The sequence below is a fragment of the Phasianus colchicus genome, chromosome 7, assembly GCF_987193195.1.
Source record: "Phasianus colchicus chromosome 7, bPhaCol1.hap1.1, whole genome shotgun sequence".
Classification (NCBI taxonomy): domain Eukaryota; kingdom Metazoa; phylum Chordata; class Aves; order Galliformes; family Phasianidae; genus Phasianus; species Phasianus colchicus.
Genome location: NC_143442.1, coordinates 1661051 through 1680375, shown reverse-complemented (window position 1 = coordinate 1680375; position 19325 = coordinate 1661051). Strand labels below are relative to the sequence as shown.

The window sequence follows — 19325 nt, the reverse complement described above, 5'->3', positions numbered from 1 at the left end:
CCATCTAGAGCCTACAGAATAGTAACATTAATTAAGAATAACAAAGAAAGCAAAGTACTCTTACTGCTCACTACATAGACCACATAAGAGAAAAGACTCAAGTGTAACATGTGGAAAATCTCAAGGTAAACCTTTTGTTACATGGCTTTAAGAGAAATACACAGAACACAGTATTTGAAACGAACATTATATCTGAACTTCAGCATTATTTGTGACCATGTTACTTCTAGTCTTCTGTCTCCAAGGGTTAGCAGGAGAATGCCAATACATTGCTAAACTGAATCAGGACTCACCTTATTCATCACCTCTGCATTATGCTTAGCTAAGTTCATCTCCAGAGAATCAGTAACACTCGTAAACTTGATGGTGTCTGGAGGCTGACGGTAGACTTTGTCACTCAAGATCTGTCCTGCCCTCTTGGCTTTTTCAATATCCAAGGAACCAATGGGGACCCAACCAATGCCACGCATCCACTCAAGGTCTGACTTGTAGAAATTCTATTACAAAAAAATACGAAGACAGACATCTTTTTAAATTCCAGTTAAACTTCACATATATCATACGAAAACAATGCTTACTTTCTGTTAGTCATTTTTCTCCTAGTTCAGTCTGCAAAATAATCTTTGTTAACAACACAGATCTAGATCGCAAACTTACTCCAAGCTACAACTCTCAACAGCATGAAGGAGAATAGCCAAGGAGTAATTAGAGGAAATTCTAATCACGTCATTTACACAACACATCTTTTCACAAGAGTTTAAGTAAATTCACCATCAATTTTTAATACAAATAAAACTCAAAGCCCAGAAAAAAACTTCAAAGAAATCACTGCATTTCATCTAGATACAAGCTCCACACCAAGACAAATGATAAATAGCTCAAAAAGGCCAAATCAGACAACTTCATTTAAATATCAACAAGTTAATATATATTTTTGTAGATCTGAATTTCAGTACACCATACAACTTTAAAATTATCTTTAAAATTGTGTTCTATCACATTTGTACGTGATGTTCTCATCCACCTATGTATAATATCCAACATATTTCTTCCCAAAAATGAAATCAGAGGTACTCACATCACTCTGCAGATCATAGGCCTTCCTAGCATGGATAACATCGTTCTGGTCCGGCAGGCAGATCCACTGATGCAGATAGTGGCGGTAATCAACATCACTAACCAGCTCCTGACATTTCTTGGCCAACACAATTCCCAGCATGTCCACGGGGCTGCTGAAGTGCGTCTTGGTCTTCTCAAACGCCTTCTTGTACTCCCTGTCACTCTGGATCTTGGCTACGTGCATCGACCACATCATCTTCGGATCGTCCTCTATGTTGCGGGCTCCAATGTGGTGGCCAAGCTGCTTGCGGTACCCTTCCTTATATTTGTACTGAAATAGAAATCAAGATACTACATTTATATAGAGAACATAATATCAGTTACTCATGTAAAATGTTTTAATAATAAACTCTCTAAAGTTTTTTGTAATCTACAACCAACAAATATACATTTAAAGTAATTCTGGGGCTAATAACATGGATCCCTAGGTTAAATTTCTGACATTTGTTTTAGAACAGTAAACAGAGAGGAAGAAATATTTTTTTTAAGTAATTCTTCTCTAATGTTACTGAGAAATAATCTTGTTTTACACATACTGCTAAGACCATGACAGCAGCATTACCTTATCCATATCTTTTACAATTAGGCCATTATACATACATAATTTATTTCCAAAATGCGCTTTTTAGATGGAAGTTAAATTTAAACTTCTTTTATAGAAATAATCCGAACATTTTTATATTGTAGAGATCTGATGTCAAAACACACAAAAAGCCAAAACATTAGTGTCTTACATCACTGGCAATTTGCCTGGATGCTTTGGCAGCCTGAATTGGGATAGCATCACTTCTCAAATCATAGCCTTTCTTTTTTGCTTCTTCCATGGCTTGTTTGTACAGTTTCTAGGTAAAGAAAAAAACCAGGATTAATGCAGCTAAACTTCACATGTTGCATTCCGTGCAAAACAAATTGCTTGTGAGTAGGTTAAAAAATTGTTAAGATTTATTCTATCCTGGTTTTATCTAACTTCCCTTATTCAAATCTCCAGATGAGTAACTCATGAATCTATACTGAATGAAGACTTTTGGTAACTATGATAATAATTTTTTCTTTCTAAACTTTGATAACATAACATACATTACAACTTGATAGATAAACTATTCCTCCACATACAAGTAGAATGAATCTTCCTAAAACCACCTCTTACTGATGTGAATACTTTTGCCTAAACTAACTGAACACTGGGAACAATAATCATCACAACTGTGAAGGAATTCTTTTTTTTTTTTTGCATCTCTAACGGAATTAATTTTCCAGCAATACACATAATGGCAGAAAGAACCCCCCCAAAATTCACCAGAGATGCAGCTGTCACAGAATTTATTCAAAGCAATGGTCACAGATGTATGTATATACTACGAACTATGTTTCGAAAGTCACAATTTTGATTACAGATATTTGATGTTACTTAAAGAAATCGATCTATAAAAATATCTACTTTAAGGTTATAAGAATATTGACACAAAACATATGGAGGTCTATCATACTCACCTCACTGTAGTTATGCATATTCTGTTTTGCCAGTGTGATTTCAGGTGTGTCGGGCATGATGTGAACTTGCGTCTTGTCTTTATCCCAGGCCTCAGTATACAAACGCTGCAAGAGAAATGCCACAGGTTAAGCAAAGGAAAAAAAGATGACAACTCAGACATCCCATACAACAGAAGAATGTATTCCTAGTCTAAAAAGTCCTTATTTCTTACATAGTAGTGAGATTTATGTTCATTTCTCTAAGTGTTTAAATTTCAGGTTAAGCATTCGTAACGCAGAAACAATTCTGCTTCAAAGAAAATATTTAGAAAAAGGCCTTTCCACAGAATGCACATCAGACACACAGACCTGAACTCTACAAACAACATCACACTCAAAGAGGAAAGGGCTTTATTGACATAAATAGGGTTGAATGAGATTAGGACATCAGATTCACAAAAATACTTACATTGTAAGAACTAAGTTGAATTGTTTAAAATACAGATATTTAAAAGACTGCTTTGAAACAAATAATTTATTAACTCCTACATCACTGGACACCTTTGATCAATCATTAGACAAGTAGCTAAATTTTATATCAAAAATTGGATGAAAGATAACATGGTACTAAATACTTGTTAGAGCATGTAAAGAGCTTCAAAACTTTTAATTACAATTTAACTTGGTAGCTTGGAAGATACTGCTATGTATAATAGCAGCTAAAAATAAGTTACATTCTTGGTAATCAACGAGTAACCTAGATTTTTAGAGTCTTGCTATGCTGAAAACTCATGCAGCAACCACAGACTTGTATTTCTAGAGTTCTATCTCACACCTGCAGCATTATTTGTGATCACGTTATTTCTAGTCTTCTGTCTCCAAGGGTTAGCAGGAGAATGCCAATACGTTGCTAAACTGAATCAGGACTCACCTTATTCATCATCTCTGCATTATGCTTAGCTAAGTTCATCTCCAGAGAATCAGTAACACTCGTAAACTTGATGGTGTCTGGAGGCTGACGGTAGACTTTGTCACTCAAGATCTGTCCTGCCCTCTTGGCTTTTTCAATATCCAAGGAACCAATGGGGACCCAACCAATGCCACGCATCCACTCAAGGTCTGACTTGTAGAAATTCTATTACAAAAAAATACGAAGACAGACATCTTTTTAAATTCCAGTTAAACTTCACATATATCATACGAAAACAATGCTTACTTTCTGTTAGTCGTTTTTCTCCTAGTTCAGTCTGCAAAATAATCTTTGTTAACAACACAGATCTAGATCGCAAACTTACTCCAAGCTACAACTCTCAACAGCATGAAGGAGAATAGCCAAGGAGTAATTAGAGGAAATTAAGACTTAGAAATTCAGCATAAATGTTTCCAGCAAGATAAATTCCTAACAATGAGAAGGTCATTCACAAAGAGTAAGTTCTAATTTAAATCATCTTCCCAAGTGAGAAAGGATGAGCATTCACCCCTGGAGTCATGCAACTTAAAGCAAAAATCTAGGCAATGAAAACTTAATATGGAGTTAGTCTGCAAAAAATGGCACTAAGATTTTCCATTATGAGAGTACACAGAGAATTTCCTTTCATTCTGCTAAGAGATTAGCTGAACTAAAATCTCCATAGTACTCAGCATTCCATATTTATGTTCAGTACTAAGAGTCCTCTGACCTTGCCTTGGAACAAGTACAGAGAAACAAAATGAGAAAAACAACTGCGTGAGAGAGAGTTCAAAAAGCTCCCACATTTTGTATGAAGCAGCCTGTACCTTCCATATGTTAAGGACAAGAAATTACGTACAATTTTGAAGTTGACCAGTAAGTACTCACATCACTCTGCAGATCATAGGCCTTCCTAGCATGGATAACATCGTTCTGGTCCGGCAGGCAGATCCACTGATGCAGATAGTGGCGGTAATCAACATCACTAACCAGCTCCTGACATTTCTTGGCCAACACAATTCCCAGCATGTCCACGGGGCTGCTGAAGTGCGTCTTGGTCTTCTCAAACGCCTTCTTGTACTCCCTGTCACTCTGGATCTTGGCTACGTGCATCGACCACATCATCTTCGGATCGTCCTCTATGTTGCGGGCTCCAATGTGGTGGCCAAGCTGCTTGCGGTACCCTTCCTTATATTTGTACTACAGGCAAAAAAAATTTTAATTAAGTTTATTTCAACTTTCTTGACATATTAAGAACAGTCCACATAGAAAAACCTCCAGAAAACTTAGTGTGTGAAACCACAGTACTGTTAAATCAGATACTTCACTCATAGACTATAATGTGCAAAGCAAACGAAGAAATGACCAAATAATTTCTGTCCCTTAGAATTTAAGTATTTACCAAAGCCTTGGTTTATATATTGATTCTCCCCAGTATGTGAAGATATAAAAGTCTGAAATTACAGCATCAACAAAACACATAAAAAGTTCAGAAAATCTACCCTTCCCCATAAACAGTCAGTAAATTAATCTCAAGGAAAAAGGTAAAAAAAAATCCTCCTATTTAGTCTCGACTGACGACATTAATACTGGAACAGTATGGAAGAAAAAAGAGAGTGTAAACAAAAGCAATCGTAACAAGGAATTATAAAAAATAACATTCAATTACTAATAAAAAAACTATTTTTACATTCAAATCAACAATTCTGCAACCGCTATGTTCAGAAAAAATAGGAGCAGAGTAGACTGAGAAATGGGCCTTTGAAGAAGTCATCCACACAAAATTAAACCAAAAGGCCAAATTCTCAAGTAAAATCAAAATTCTAAACGAAGACACAGGAAGGATAACACAGACATAAGTTGCAAGCAGTGACAAAGCAACCAAGTCGGCGTGCCACCAAGGCTCCCGTGTACTTACATCACTGGCAATGTCCCTGGAAGCTTTAGCAGACTTGATGGGAATGGCATCTGCACGCATGTCATAGCCCTTCTTCTTGTCTTCCTCCATTGCCAGCTTGTACATTTTCTGAAAGATAAGCAAGCATTCCCCACGTGAAACAAACAGCACTTCTGCCTGCATCGCCTCCGTCCAGAACTGGGCACCGAACCCCAGGCAAATCACCTACCTCACTGTAGTTCACTTTGTTCTGCTGGGCCAGCAAAATACCAGGGGTATCTGGCATAATGTGAACGCTGGTCTTGTCTTTCTCCCACGCTGCTATGTACGAGCGCTGAAAAGATGAGTGCAACACACACTAAGAACACACAACAGCACAGCAACAAACGCAAACACCAACCCAGCTCTCTTGCTGCAGACACAGGCACCTTGCACTGAACCAAGACCCCCCTCCTCCACCCGTTCTTCTCTTCTACATTCTCCCAAACACTGCTCCAATTACTCTCAACACACATGGACCTAAAGCACCAACCACAAATCCCCAGTCCAGGGCAGTGCATCACCCCTCCAGAAAATAACAGCTCTAGAGTCCCGCTAAAGGCAGGGAAAACTCCTCCAGGTTGCAAACACAAGGAAATCTCACATGGTCCATAATTTCAGAGTTGTGCTTGGCCAGAACCATAGGCATGGAGTCAGGAAGGCTCGTGAACTTGATGGTGTCCGGGTGCTGTCGGTACTTCTTGTCACTCAGGATCATGCTCGCTCGCTTGTTCTTCTCTTCATCCAGGGAACCAATTGGGGACCAGCCAATGCCTTTCAGCCACTGCAGGTCAGACTTGTACACATTCTGAAAAGACACAGCAGGACACAAGCCAGATTAGCAACATCCTTAATGGCTCTGGCTGCAGCAACCCAACCTGACAGCACTTTAGGACTCCCGTTAAGCACAACTTCCCTCACACCCAGCTTCTGGAGGCACGTGCAGCCTACACCACCACAAGCAGCCAACAAGTAATCCACCAACTGTCCTCCACAATCTTCACTACTAAACCCTCTGCACGCAGGAGGGGCAAAGATCTGCTCCATTCACCAAATGATGGATGGCAGAGGCACACAAGCAGCTTTACTCCTCCACACCTAATGCACCTTAAACCATTCCCATCTGCACAGATGGCCTGTGTTTGCCTAGCCATGGTCAACCAAAAGTAAAAAATTTGATTATTTTGCCCACCCATATTAAACAGGACTTCTGACACCAGCACCAATCCTTCCCCCAAAACTCTCAAGCTAAGGCACAACACTTCTGCAGACATAAGGAACGATGTCACACAAACATTTTTCTCCCCATGTCAGGACACACCATTCAACACTCAGACAGGCAGCATGGCCAAAGCACATTCTCACACAATCACCTATCTTATGATTCCACAACTCCCCATCTTCTACAACAATGCCACACAACACAACTCCAACCTCCCCTTCTCACACACCCACAACAGGATAACTCACATCACTCTGAAGGTCGTACACTTTCCGGGCTTGTACAACATCGTTCTGGTCCGGCAGACAGGTCCAGCGATGCAGAAGATGCTTGTAATCAACATCGCTGACCAGCTCCTGACATTTCTTGGCCAACACAATTCCCAGCATGTCCACGGGGCTGCTGAAGTGCGTCTTGGTCTTCTCAAACGCCTTCTTGTACTCCCTGTCACTCTGGATCTTGGCTACGTGCATCGACCACATCATCTTCGGATCGTCCTCTATGTTGCGGGCTCCAATGTGGTGGCCAAGCTGCTTGCGGTACCCTTCTTTATACTTGTACTGCAGGGTTAAAGCACATCAGTCAATTTCATATCACACTATTCTTCCCTTCCGACCCTGTTCTCTAATAAGTCCTGCAAAAAGCACACTGCTAATCAAGGTGGACAAAATCACTGTGGAATTAGGCTCATAAGCACAACATTTCCACACAAAGGGATCCCCAGGCCTGCATTGGACTGCTGAAGGTACATGGAGATCCACACAGCAACTCCAGACAACCTAGCATTGCAACCACATACACTCTTCTCGTGAATAACAGGAAAGAACCCTCCAGACTCATCAAGAAGCCACCCTGGGTTTCATCCTGATCTGCGCTGGTGGTATTCCCCCATGCAGCCCAAAGGAGCAGCACCAGTCTCTCCAGCACACAGCAGTGGAGCCCGGCTCACTCAACCTAAAGTCAGACCTCAGCTGAAACTACACAACTGCCTAAACCTGGGCAGTTACAGCAGGCAGCTCTACATTTTTCCCTCCTCTTCTTTCTGAAACGTACAGAAAGCCTGAAAAAAGACTGAATTCAACTGCCATGAATAATGGAACAGACCAGAGTTACAAAATGCTGCAAGAGAATAAATTCAATACATGCACGGCAGCACCATGAATTGATATTCTGAAGCACAAGCACAGACAAACTCAAGCCAGTCTGATAGGGGCTGAACCAGGTCCAGCCCAAACACAAACAAAATGCTGCTGTCATATCACAAAGCTGGCTTTGGGTTTTCTTCTCCAAAGCACAGTGGTACAGCTGTAGGCAGCAGGGGAGGGCAGAATGGCACTACTGAGACCATCTCAAGTCTCCTGCATGAGCTGGAGGTGCAACAAGACCACAAAAGGATGCAACATCCTTTCATTAGGTACTTCAGCAAGTTCCAGCTAACACACGCCCTATGCAGCATACAATGTCCTTCACTGCACTGCACACACACAGCAGCCACCAACTGCAACAGGAAGAACCTCCTCAAACAAAGTCTTTGCACACCAACTGAGCAGTAACAACAGCTCAGAGCTCTACTGTCACCACTCATCTGCACTTCCAATCTCTGCTCTTCAGACACGAGCACAGACAAAGCAACCAAGACGGCGTGCCACCAAGGCTCCCGTGTACTTACATCACTGGCAATGTCCCTGGAAGCTTTCGCAGACTTGATGGGAATGGCATCTGCACGCATGTCATAGCCCTTCTTCTTGTCTTCCTCCATTGCCAGCTTGTACATTTTCTGAAAGATAAGCAAGCATTCCCCACGTGAAACAAACAGCACTTCTGCCTGCATCGCCTCCGTCCAGAACTGGGCACCGAACCCCAGGCAAATCACCTACCTCACTGTAGTTCACTTTGTTCTGCTGGGCCAGCAAAATACCAGGGGTATCTGGCATAATGTGAACGCTGGTCTTGTCTTTCTCCCACGCTGCTATGTACGAGCGCTGAAAAGATGAGTGCAACACGCACTAAGAACACACAACAGCACAGCAACAAACGCAAACACCAACCCAGCTCTCTTGCTGCAGACACAGGCACCTTGCACTGAACCAAGACCCCCCTCCTCCACCCGTTCTTCTCTTCTACATTCTCCCAAACACTGCTCCAATTACTCTCAACACACATGGACCTAAAGCACCAACCACAAATCCCCAGTCCAGGGCAGTGCATCACCCCTCCAGAAAATAACAGCTCTAGAGTCCCGCTAAAGGCAGGGAAAACTCCTCCAGGTTGCAAACACAAGGAAATCTCACATGGTCCATAATTTCAGAGTTGTGCTTGGCCAGAACCATAGGCATGGAGTCAGGAAGGCTCGTGAACTTGATGGTGTCCGGGTGCTGTCGGTACTTCTTGTCACTCAGGATCATGCTCGCTCGCTTGTTCTTCTCTTCATCCAGGGAACCAATTGGGGACCAGCCAATGCCTTTCAGCCACTGCAGGTCAGACTTGTACACATTCTGGAAAGACACAGCAGGACACAAGCCAGATTAGCAACATCCTTAATGGCTCTGGCTGCAGCAACCCAACCTGACAGCACTTTAGGACTCCCGTTAAGCACAACTTCCCTCACACCCAGCTTCTGGAGGCACGTGCAGCCTACACCACCACAAGCAGCCAACAAGTAATCCACCAACTGTCCTCCACAATCTTCACTACTAAACCCTCTGCACGCAGGAGGGGCAAAGATCTGCTCCATTCACCAAATGATGGATGGCAGAGGCACACAAGCAGCTTTACTCCTCCACACCTAATGCACCTTAAACCATTCCCATCTGCACAGATGGCCTGTGTTTGCCTAGCCATGGTCAACCAAAAGTAAAAAATTTGATTATTTTGCCCACCCATATTAAACAGGACTTCTGACACCAGCACCAATCCTTCCCCCAAAACTCTCAAGCTAAGGCACAACACTTCTGCAGACATAAGGAACGATGTCACACAAACATTTTTCTCCCCATGTCAGGACACACCATTCAACACTCAGACAGGCAGCATGGCCAAAGCACATTCTCACACAATCACCTATCTTATGATTCCACAACTCCCCATCTTCTACAACAATGCCACACAACACAACTCCAACCTCCCCTTCTCACACACCCACAACAGGATAACTCACATCACTCTGAAGGTCGTACACTTTCCGGGCTTGTACAACATCGTTCTGGTCCGGCAGACAGGTCCAGCGATGCAGAAGATGCTTGTAATCAACATCGCTGACCAGCTCCTGACATTTCTTGGCCAACACAATTCCCAGCATGTCCACGGGGCTGCTGAAGTGCGTCTTGGTCTTCTCAAACGCCTTCTTGTACTCCCTGTCACTCTGGATCTTGGCTACGTGCATCGACCACATCATCTTCGGATCGTCCTCTATGTTGCGGGCTCCAATGTGGTGGCCAAGCTGCTTGCGGTACCCTTCTTTATACTTGTACTGCAGGGTTAAAGCACATCAGTCAATTTCTGATCACACTATCCTTCCCTTTCGACCCTGTTCTCTAATAAGTCCTGCAAAAAGCACACTGCTAATCAAGGTGGACAAAATCACCATGGAATTAGGCTCATAAGCACAACATTTTCACACAAAGGGATACGCATCCCTCACTCCCCAGACCTGTATTGGACTGCTGAAGGTACACGCATGTACACACAGCAACTCCAGCCAAGGTAGCTTAGGAACAAGGAATGCTGTTCCTGGATGAAAACATCCAGACTGATCTTGCAGGCAACCGGCAATTCATTATGGACTGTCCTGAGTACACTCAATCTCACGGAAGTTCATGGAAGCAGCACCAAGCTCTTTACTGATAATTTTGAGGATCAGTCTTATTCTTCCATCCTGGTACAAAACCTCAGCTGCAGGCCACCAAGAACCTGAAATTTGTGCAGTTAGAGCTGACAGCTCTTTACTTTTCCCTCATCTTCTTCTTGAAATGTAAGGTAAGCCTGAAAGAAGACTGAATTAATCTACCTTGAATTATGGACAATCCAAAACTATAAAATGGTGCATGAAAGAGTAAATTTAGATCCTTTACAGCTACATGTGGTTATCAAAGTGTCATAGAATCCTAGATCATCTTGGGTTGGAAGGAACCATTGAAGACCATTTTGACCAATTCCCCTTTAAGGAGCAGAAATATCTTTCACTAGACCAGGTGGCATCAAATTCCATCTTGACACTGAAAGATATCCACAAATGGGGTATCCACTTTGTTGGGCAACCTATACCAGTGACTTTCACTAGCGTTGTAATGATAGAATTTTTCACCATTTCTAATCACATCTAGCCTTTTTCAGTTTCAAATCACTACCTCTTGTCCTATCACGAAATACCCTCGTAAAAAATGCCTCTCTCAATGTTTCTTATAATCGCCCTACAAAAACTGAAAGCCTACAATATACTTGCCCTGGAAACAACTTCTGCCAGGCAGATCATCGCCATCTACCTCAGCACTTCTTTGTAGGCAAGGTAATCTAGCCTTCTGATAAATTCCGTGGTGCTTTAATGGATCCTGATTAAAAAGTCCACTTATCTGTTGTGATGGGATCCCAAGAGCAAAACGAAGTACTTTAGGTAGAGTTTCAGAACTGCACAATAGAACAGAATACCTCGAGGGAAACACCACTACTGAAACAGTACAAAGATAAAATTCAATTGCTATGCTGTAGAAAAAGCCAAGAAAAAATAATCTGCACCACGAACAGTGGAAGAGTAATGATGGCTCAGTAGTGATTGGACATGACATAGCCCAAAAAAAACAATAAATGCTGCTGTCATATCACAGAACCTGCCTTGGGTTTTCTCCTCCAAAGCACAGTGGCACAGCAGCAGACAGCAGGGGAGGGCAGAATGGCACTACTAGACCATCTCAAGATACCTGGATGAGCTGAAGGTGCAACAAGACCTCAAAGGATGCTGTTTTTCATTAGGTACTTCAGCAAGTTCCAGCTAACACACGCCCTATGCAGCATACAATGTCCTTCACTGCACTGCACACACACAGCAGCCACCAACTGCAACAGGAAGAACCTCCTCAAACAACGTCCTTGCACACCAACTGAGCAGCAACGACAGCTCAGAGCTCTACTGTCACCACTCATCTGCACTTCCAATCTCTGCTCTTCAGACACGAGCACGGACAAAGCATCCAAGTCGGCGTGCCACCAAGGCTCCCGTGTACTTACGTCACTGGCAATGTCCCTGGAAGCTTTTGCAGACTTGATGGGAATGGCATCTGCACGCATGTCATAGCCCTTCTTCTTGTCTTCCTCCATTGCCAGCTTGTACATTTTCTGAAAGATAAGCAAGCATTCCCCACGTGAAACAAACAGCACTTCTGCCTGCATCGCCTCCGTCCAGAACTGGGCACCGAACCCCAGGCAAATCACCTACCTCACTGTAGTTCACTTTGTTCTGCTGGGCCAGCAAAATACCAGGGGTATCTGGCATAATGTGAACGCTGGTCTTGTCTTTCTCCCACGCTGCTATGTACGAGCGCTGAAAAGATGAGTGCAACACACACTAAGAACACACAACAGCACAGCAACAAACGCAAACACCAACCCAGCTCTCTTGCTACGGACATAGGCACCTTGCACTGAACCAAGACCCCCCTCCTCCACCCGTTCTTCTCTTCTACATTCTCCCAAACACAGCTCCAATTACTCTCAACACACATGGACCTAAAGCACCGACCACAAATCCCCAGTCCAGGGCAGTGCATCACCCCTCCAGAAAATAACAGCTCTAGAGTCCCGCTAAAGGCAGGGAAAACTCCTCCAGGTTGCAAACACAAGGAAATCTCACATGGTCCATAATTTCAGAGTTGTGCTTGGCCAGAACCATAGGCATGGAGTCAGGAAGGCTCGTGAACTTGATGGTGTCCGGGTGCTGTCGGTACTTCTTGTCACTCAGGATCATGCTCGCTCGCTTGTTCTTCTCTTCATCCAGGGAACCAATTGGGGACCAGCCAATGCCTTTCAGCCACTGCAGGTCAGACTTGTACACATTCTGAAAAGACACAGCAGGACACAAAGCAGCTTAGTAACTGCTAACACTCTAACACTCACCAGCACTCCTCCAACCAAGGGGGGCTCCTTCTGCAAATCACAGTAGGGGTTGGAAGGGACCCCCAGAGACCATTGAGTCCAACCCCCCTGCCAAAGCAGGTTCCCTACACCAGGTTGCACAAGTAGGTGTCTAGGCAAGTCTTAAATATCTACAGAGAAGGAGACTCCACCACCTCCCTGGGCAGGCTGTTCCAGTGCTCCGTCACCTCACCTAAAGAAGTTCTTGCGCGCATTTGTGCAGAACTTCCCATGCTCCAGTTTCTGGCCATTCCCCCTTGTCCTGTCTCCACACAGTGCTGAAAACAGTCTGGCCTCCCCACTCTGCCCCCCCCACACCACAGATATTTATAGACCTTGATCTGGTCCCCTCTCAGTGTTCTTTTCTCAAGGCTAAACAGACCCAGTTCACTCAGCCTTTCTTCATAGGGGGATGCTCCAGGCCCTTCACCATCTTTGTGGCCCTCCACTGGACTCTTTCCAAGAGATCCCTGTCTTTTTTGTACTGAGGAGCCCAGAACTGGACACAGTACTCCAAATGAGGCCTTACCAGGGCAGAATAGAGGGGGAGGATCACCTCCCTCGACCTGCTGGCGATGCTCTTTTTAGTGCACCCCAGATGCCATTGGCCTTTTTAGCCACAAGTGCACACTGCTGGCTCATGGCCAACCTGTCGTCCACCAGGACACCCAGGTCCCTTCTGCAGAGCTCCTCTCCAGCAGCTCATCCCCCAACCTGTACCGGTGCATGCAATTATTCCTCCCTAGGTGCAAGACTTGACACTTGCTTTTGTTAAACCTCATCTGGTTTCTTACTGCCCAGCTCTCCAGCCTGCCCAGGTCTCGCTGAATGGCAGCACAGCCTTCAGACGTGTCAGCCAATCCTCCCAACTTCCTATCATCAGCAAACTTGCTGAGGGTGGCCACTATCCCCTCATCAAGGTCATTGATGAAGATGTTGAACAAGACCGGACCCAGCACCGACCCCCTGGGAACACCGCTGGTTACAGGTCTCCAACCAAACTCTGCACCGCCAACGATGATACTCCGTGCTCTGCCAGTCAGCCAGTTCTCAACCACCTCACTGTGCACTCATCTATCCCACACTTCCTCAGCTTTGTTATAAGGATGTCGTGGGAGACAGTATCAAATGCCTTGCTGAAATCAAGGTAGACTACATCCACTGCTCTCCCCCCATCCACCCAGCCAGTGACAACACCATAGAAGGCTACCAGGTTGGTCAAGCACGACCTCCCCCTGGTGAACCCATGCTGACTACTCCTGATAACCTCTTCCAGTTGTCTGGAGATGGCATCCAGCACAAGCTGCTCCATCACCTTTCCAGGGACAGATGTGAGGCTGACTGGCCTGTAATTACCTGGATCTTCCTTCTTGCCCTTTTTGAAGACCGGAGTTCTCCTCGGCACCTGCCCCGTTCTCCAAGACCTCTCAAAGATGATAGAGAGCGGTTCATCAATCACCTCTGCCAGCTCCCTCAGTACTCATGGCTGCATCCCATCAGGTCCCATGGATTTATGAACACTGGTGTTGCCTAGGCGCTCTCGGACCGACTCTTCCCTTTAGTCAGGGAAGTCTTCCATTCCCCAGACCCTCTCACTAACCTTAAGGGTCTGGGATTCCTGAGGGAGAGCTTTTTCAGTGAAGACAGAAGCAAAAATGGCATTCAGTATCTCTGCCTTCTCAGCATCCCCCGTTACCAGAACACCCCCCTCACTTAGTAGGGGAGCCACATTCTCCCTAGTCTTTCTTTTACTGTTAACATACTTAAAAAAGCCTTTTTTATTATCCTTTATCACCTTTGCCAGATTCAATTCCAGGCAGGAATTCCTTCCTCGTCGCATCCCTGCAGGCCCTGACAACATTTCTATATTCTTCCCAAGTGGTCAGACCCTTTTTCCACATTTCATGGACATTCTTCTTCCCTTTTTGTGCACGAGCTCCTTGCTCATCCACACAGGTCTCCTGCCATTCTTTCCTGATTTCTCGCTCACAGGGACGCACGGATCCTGAGTTTGGAAGAAAAGCTGTTTAAACACTGACCAGCTCTCACAGGCTCCCTTACCTTTTAACACCCTAGCCCACAGGATAGATTCAAGTAGGTCTCAGAAGAGATCAAAGTTTGCTCTCCTAAAGTCCAGGATAGCAATCCTACTTTTTGCTTTGCTTCTTCCACTCAAGATCTTGAATCCCACCAATTTGTGGTCACTACAACCCAAGCTGCCCCTGACCTTTACTTCCTTGACAAGCCCTTCCTTATTAGTGAGAATAAGGTCCAGCAACACCCCTCCCTTCGTTGGTTCCTCCATCACCTGCATCAGAAAGTTGTCTTCAACACATCGCAGGAACCATCTGGACCACGCATGCCTGGCTGTGTTGCTTATCCAGCAAATATCTCGATAATTGAAGTCCTCCATAAGTACCAACACCTGGGATCATGATGTTGCTTCCAGTTGCTTATGGAAGCCCTCATCAACCTCCTCCTTCTGCAAAGACAGACTCCCCTGCAGAACCTAACCTGACAGCAATCTGTGTCTCCTATTAAGCTCAGCTTCTGTTACAACCAGGTTCTGGAACCATGTGCAGCCTACATCACCACAAGCAGCCAACAACATTTTCCTCCAGCACAGTCTCTGCAAAATCCTCTGCAGGCAAGAGGGGCAAAGATCTGCTCCATTCACCAACTGATGGATGGCAGAGGCACACGAGCATCTTTACTCCTCAACACCGAATGCTCCTTAAACCATCCCCATCTGCACAGATGGCTTGTCTCCCAGCTTTGGTCACCCAAAAGTGAAAATTTGATTCCTTCGCCCTCCTCCGCCATAAGAAAGTTTGACCGCCTGCGACAACCCTTCTTTCAAACTCCTCAAGGTATGCAACAACTCTTCTCTGATCAAAAATTACAACACCATATTATTAGGCATGATTTTGGTAATGGCTGCAGCTGCCTGTTTGGCTTCTGTGAGAATAGTTCCAAAGCTACCCTATGATAAATAATAGCCATTTCCACTTTCCACCAGTAGGAACTCACTGCTGTCTGGAACTGAGCTAGTGAATAAGACTGCTTGCTGCTCCCTTAGAGCACACTGGAGGAAGAATAAAACAGCTGCACTACAGCTGTTCAGACAGAAGAGTGAGAAAATATGACAGAAACAACCCTTCAGACACCAGCATCACTGAAAAAGGAGCGCAGGAGGCGCTCCAGGCATGGAGCACAAGTTCCCTGCAGCCCAGATACGGTCCATGGTAGAGAAGGCTATTTCCCTGCAGCCCAAGTGCAAGATGTGGACTATATGTCCACATGCAGCCCATGGAGAAGCCTATGGAAGCTGACAGATGTGGCCTGAGGGAAACTGCAGCCTATGGAGAGCTAGTGAAAGAGCAGGTCCCCAGGACTAGAGCTGCAGCCCAAGGAGAAGAGCCTGCAGTGGAGCAGGAGGCCTGGAGAAGCTAATGCCGTTGCAGACGCATGCTGCATCAGTCCCTGAAGGATGGGCCCTGTGTTACAGTGCTGTGTCTGAGCAGTGGTTGAATTGCTCCAGCAAGTGGGAAGCCCACACAGGATCAGTTCAGAACAAAGGGCAACCCATGGGAAGAACCGCATGTGGAACAGGGCCAGAGAGAGAACGGAGAAGCAATAGGGATGAAGCATCATGCATCAACTGCAACTGCCATTTCTCGTTCCTCTGCACTACTTGGGGGAAGAAGGAAAAAGAGGGTACATGGGAGAAAAGATATTCTAAGGCTATTTTCATTTTCTCACAGCTCTGGCCTAACAGTAATAGACAATAAACTACATTTTTCTGCATACATTATGCTAATACATGAGAGACAGTCATTTGTAATCTTAGGACCTCATCTTATTATATCTTCTTCCCATTGCTGCAACAGGGAGAACTGAAGGAGCAGTCAGATGAACTTTCAAAAGCAAAGAGTTCAAATTAGATTAGATACCATACAAACAGCTTCCTCCCCATGTCAGGACACACCATTCAACACTCAGACAGGCAGCACGGCCACAGCACAGAATCACATAATCACCTATCTTACGATTCCACAACTCCCCATCTTCTACAAAAACAGCACACAACGCAACACCAACCTCCCCTTCTCACACACCCACAACAGGATAACTCACATCACTCTGAAGGTCGTACACTTTCCGGGCTTGTACAACATCGTTCTGGTCCGGCAGACAGGTCCAGCGATGCAGAAGATGCTTGTAATCAACATCGCTGACCAGCTCCTGACATTTCTTGGCCAACACAATTCCCAGCATGTCCACGGGGCTGCTGAAGTGCGTCTTGGTCTTCTCAAACGCCTTCTTGTACTCCCTGTCACTCTGGATCTTGGCTACGTGCATCGACCACATCATCTTCGGATCGTCCTCTATGTTGCGGGCTCCAATGTGGTGGCCAAGCTGCTTGCGGTACCCTTCTTTATACTTGTACTGCAGGGTTAAAGCAGATCAGTCAATTTCATATCACACTATTCTTCCCTTCCGACCCTGTTCTCTAATAAGTCCTGCAAAAAGCACACTGCTAATCAAGGTGGACAAAATCACCATGGAATTAGGCTCATAAGCACAACATTTCCACACAAAGGGATACACATCCCACTCTCCCCAGGCCTGCATTGGACTGCTGAAGGAACATGGAGATCCACACAGCAACTCCAGACAACCTAGCATTGCAACCACATACACTCTTCTCGTGAATAACAGGAAAGAACCCTCCAGACTCATCAAGAAGCCACCCTGGGTTTCATCCTGATCTGCGCTGGTGGTATTCCCCCATGCAGCCCAAAGGAGCAGCACCAGTCTCTCCAGCACACAGCAGTGGAGCCCGGCTCACTCAACCTAAAGTCAGACCTCAGCTGAAACTACACAACTGCCTAAACCTGGGCAGTTACAGCAGGCAGCTCTACACTTTTCCCTCCTCTTCTTTCTGAAACGTACAGAAAGCCTGAAAAAAGACTGAATTCAACTGCCATGAATAATGGAACAGACCAGAGTTACAAAATGCTGCAGGAAAATAAATTCAATACATGCACGGCAGCACCGTGAATTGATATTCTGAAGCACAAGCACAGACAAACTCAAGCCAGTCTGATAGGGGCTGAACCAGGTCCAGCCCAAACACAAACAATAAATGCTGCTGTCATATCACAAAGCTGGCTTTGGGTTTTCTTCTCCAAAGCACAGTGGTACAGCTGTAGGCAGCAGGGGAGGGCAGAATGGCACTACTGAGACCATCTCAAGTCTCCTGCATGAGCTGGAGGTGCAACAAGACCACAAAAGGATGCAACATCCTTTCATTAGGTACTTCAGCAAGTTCCAGCTAACACACGCCCTATGCAGCATACAATGTCCTTCACTGCACTGCACACACACAGCAGCCACCAACTGCAACAGGAAGAACCTCCTCAAACAACGTCCTTGCACACCAACTGAGCAGTAACAACAGCTCAGAGCTCTACTGTCACCACTCATCTGCACTTCCAATCTCTGCTCTTCAGACACGAACACAGACAAAGCAACCAAGTCGGCGTGCCACCAAGGCTCCCGTGTACTTACATCACTGGCAATGTCCCTGGAAGCTTTAGCAGACTTGATGGGAATGGCATCTGCACGCATGTCATAGCCCTTCTTCTTGTCTTCCTCCATTGCCAGCTTGTACATTTTCTGAAAGATAAGCAAGCATTCCCCACGTGAAACAAACAGCACTTCTGCCTGCATCGCCTCCGTCCAGAACTGGGCACCGAACCCCAGGCAAATCACCTACCTCACTGTAGTTCACTTTGTTCTGCTGGGCCAGCAAAATACCAGGGGTATCTGGCATAATGTGAACGCTGGTCTTGTCTTTCTCCCACGCTGCTATGTACGAGCGCTGAAAAGATGAGTGCAACACACACTAAGAACACACAACAGCACAGCAACAAACGCAAACACCAACCCAGCTCTCTTGCTACGGACACAGGCACCTTGCACTGAACCAAGACCCCCCTCCTCCACCCGTTCTTCTCTTCTACATTCTCCCAAACACAGCTCCAATTACTCTCAACACACATGGACCTAAAGCACCGACCACAAATCCCCAGTCCAGGGCAGTGCATCACCCCTCCAGAAAATAACAGCTCTAGAGTCCCGCTAAAGGCAGGGAAAACTCCTCCAGGTTGCAAACACAAGGAAATCTCACATGGTCCATAATTTCAGAGTTGTGCTTGGCCAGAACCATAGGCATGGAGTCAGGAAGGCTCGTGAACTTGATGGTGTCCGGGTGCTGTCGGTACTTCTTGTCACTCAGGATCATGCTCGCTCGCTTGTTCTTCTCTTCATCCAGGGAACCAATTGGGGACCAGCCAATGCCTTTCAGCCACTGCAGGTCAGACTTGTACACATTCTGAAAAGACACAGCAGGACACAAGCCAGATTAGCAACATCCTTAATGGCTCTGGCTGCAGCAACCCAACCTGACAGCACTTTAGGACTCCCGTTAAGCACAACTT

At 45.3% G+C, this 19325-nt stretch overlaps 1 protein-coding gene across 1 annotated transcript in view; it reads right to left on the bottom strand.

The window, feature by feature from the left end:
* The window catches only part of NEB (nebulin), a 121529-nt gene that overhangs the window by 70415 nt on the left and 31789 nt on the right, over positions 1-19325 (bottom strand). Inside the window, exons 39-59 of the mRNA XM_090143472.1 lie at positions 19016-19219; positions 18602-18706; positions 18394-18501; positions 16957-17268; positions 12539-12742; positions 12125-12229; positions 11917-12024; positions 9854-10165; positions 8988-9191; positions 8574-8678; positions 8366-8473; positions 6945-7256; positions 6079-6282; positions 5665-5769; positions 5457-5564; positions 4427-4738; positions 3521-3724; positions 2611-2715; positions 1854-1961; positions 1079-1390; positions 294-497 (exon numbers count right to left, since the gene is read on the bottom strand). Coding sequence (XP_089999598.1) covers positions 294-497; positions 1079-1390; positions 1854-1961; positions 2611-2715; positions 3521-3724; positions 4427-4738; positions 5457-5564; positions 5665-5769; positions 6079-6282; positions 6945-7256; positions 8366-8473; positions 8574-8678; positions 8988-9191; positions 9854-10165; positions 11917-12024; positions 12125-12229; positions 12539-12742; positions 16957-17268; positions 18394-18501; positions 18602-18706; positions 19016-19219 — 3849 coding nt within the window. The remainder of the gene's footprint in view (positions 1-293; positions 498-1078; positions 1391-1853; positions 1962-2610; positions 2716-3520; positions 3725-4426; positions 4739-5456; positions 5565-5664; positions 5770-6078; positions 6283-6944; positions 7257-8365; positions 8474-8573; positions 8679-8987; positions 9192-9853; positions 10166-11916; positions 12025-12124; positions 12230-12538; positions 12743-16956; positions 17269-18393; positions 18502-18601; positions 18707-19015; positions 19220-19325) is intronic.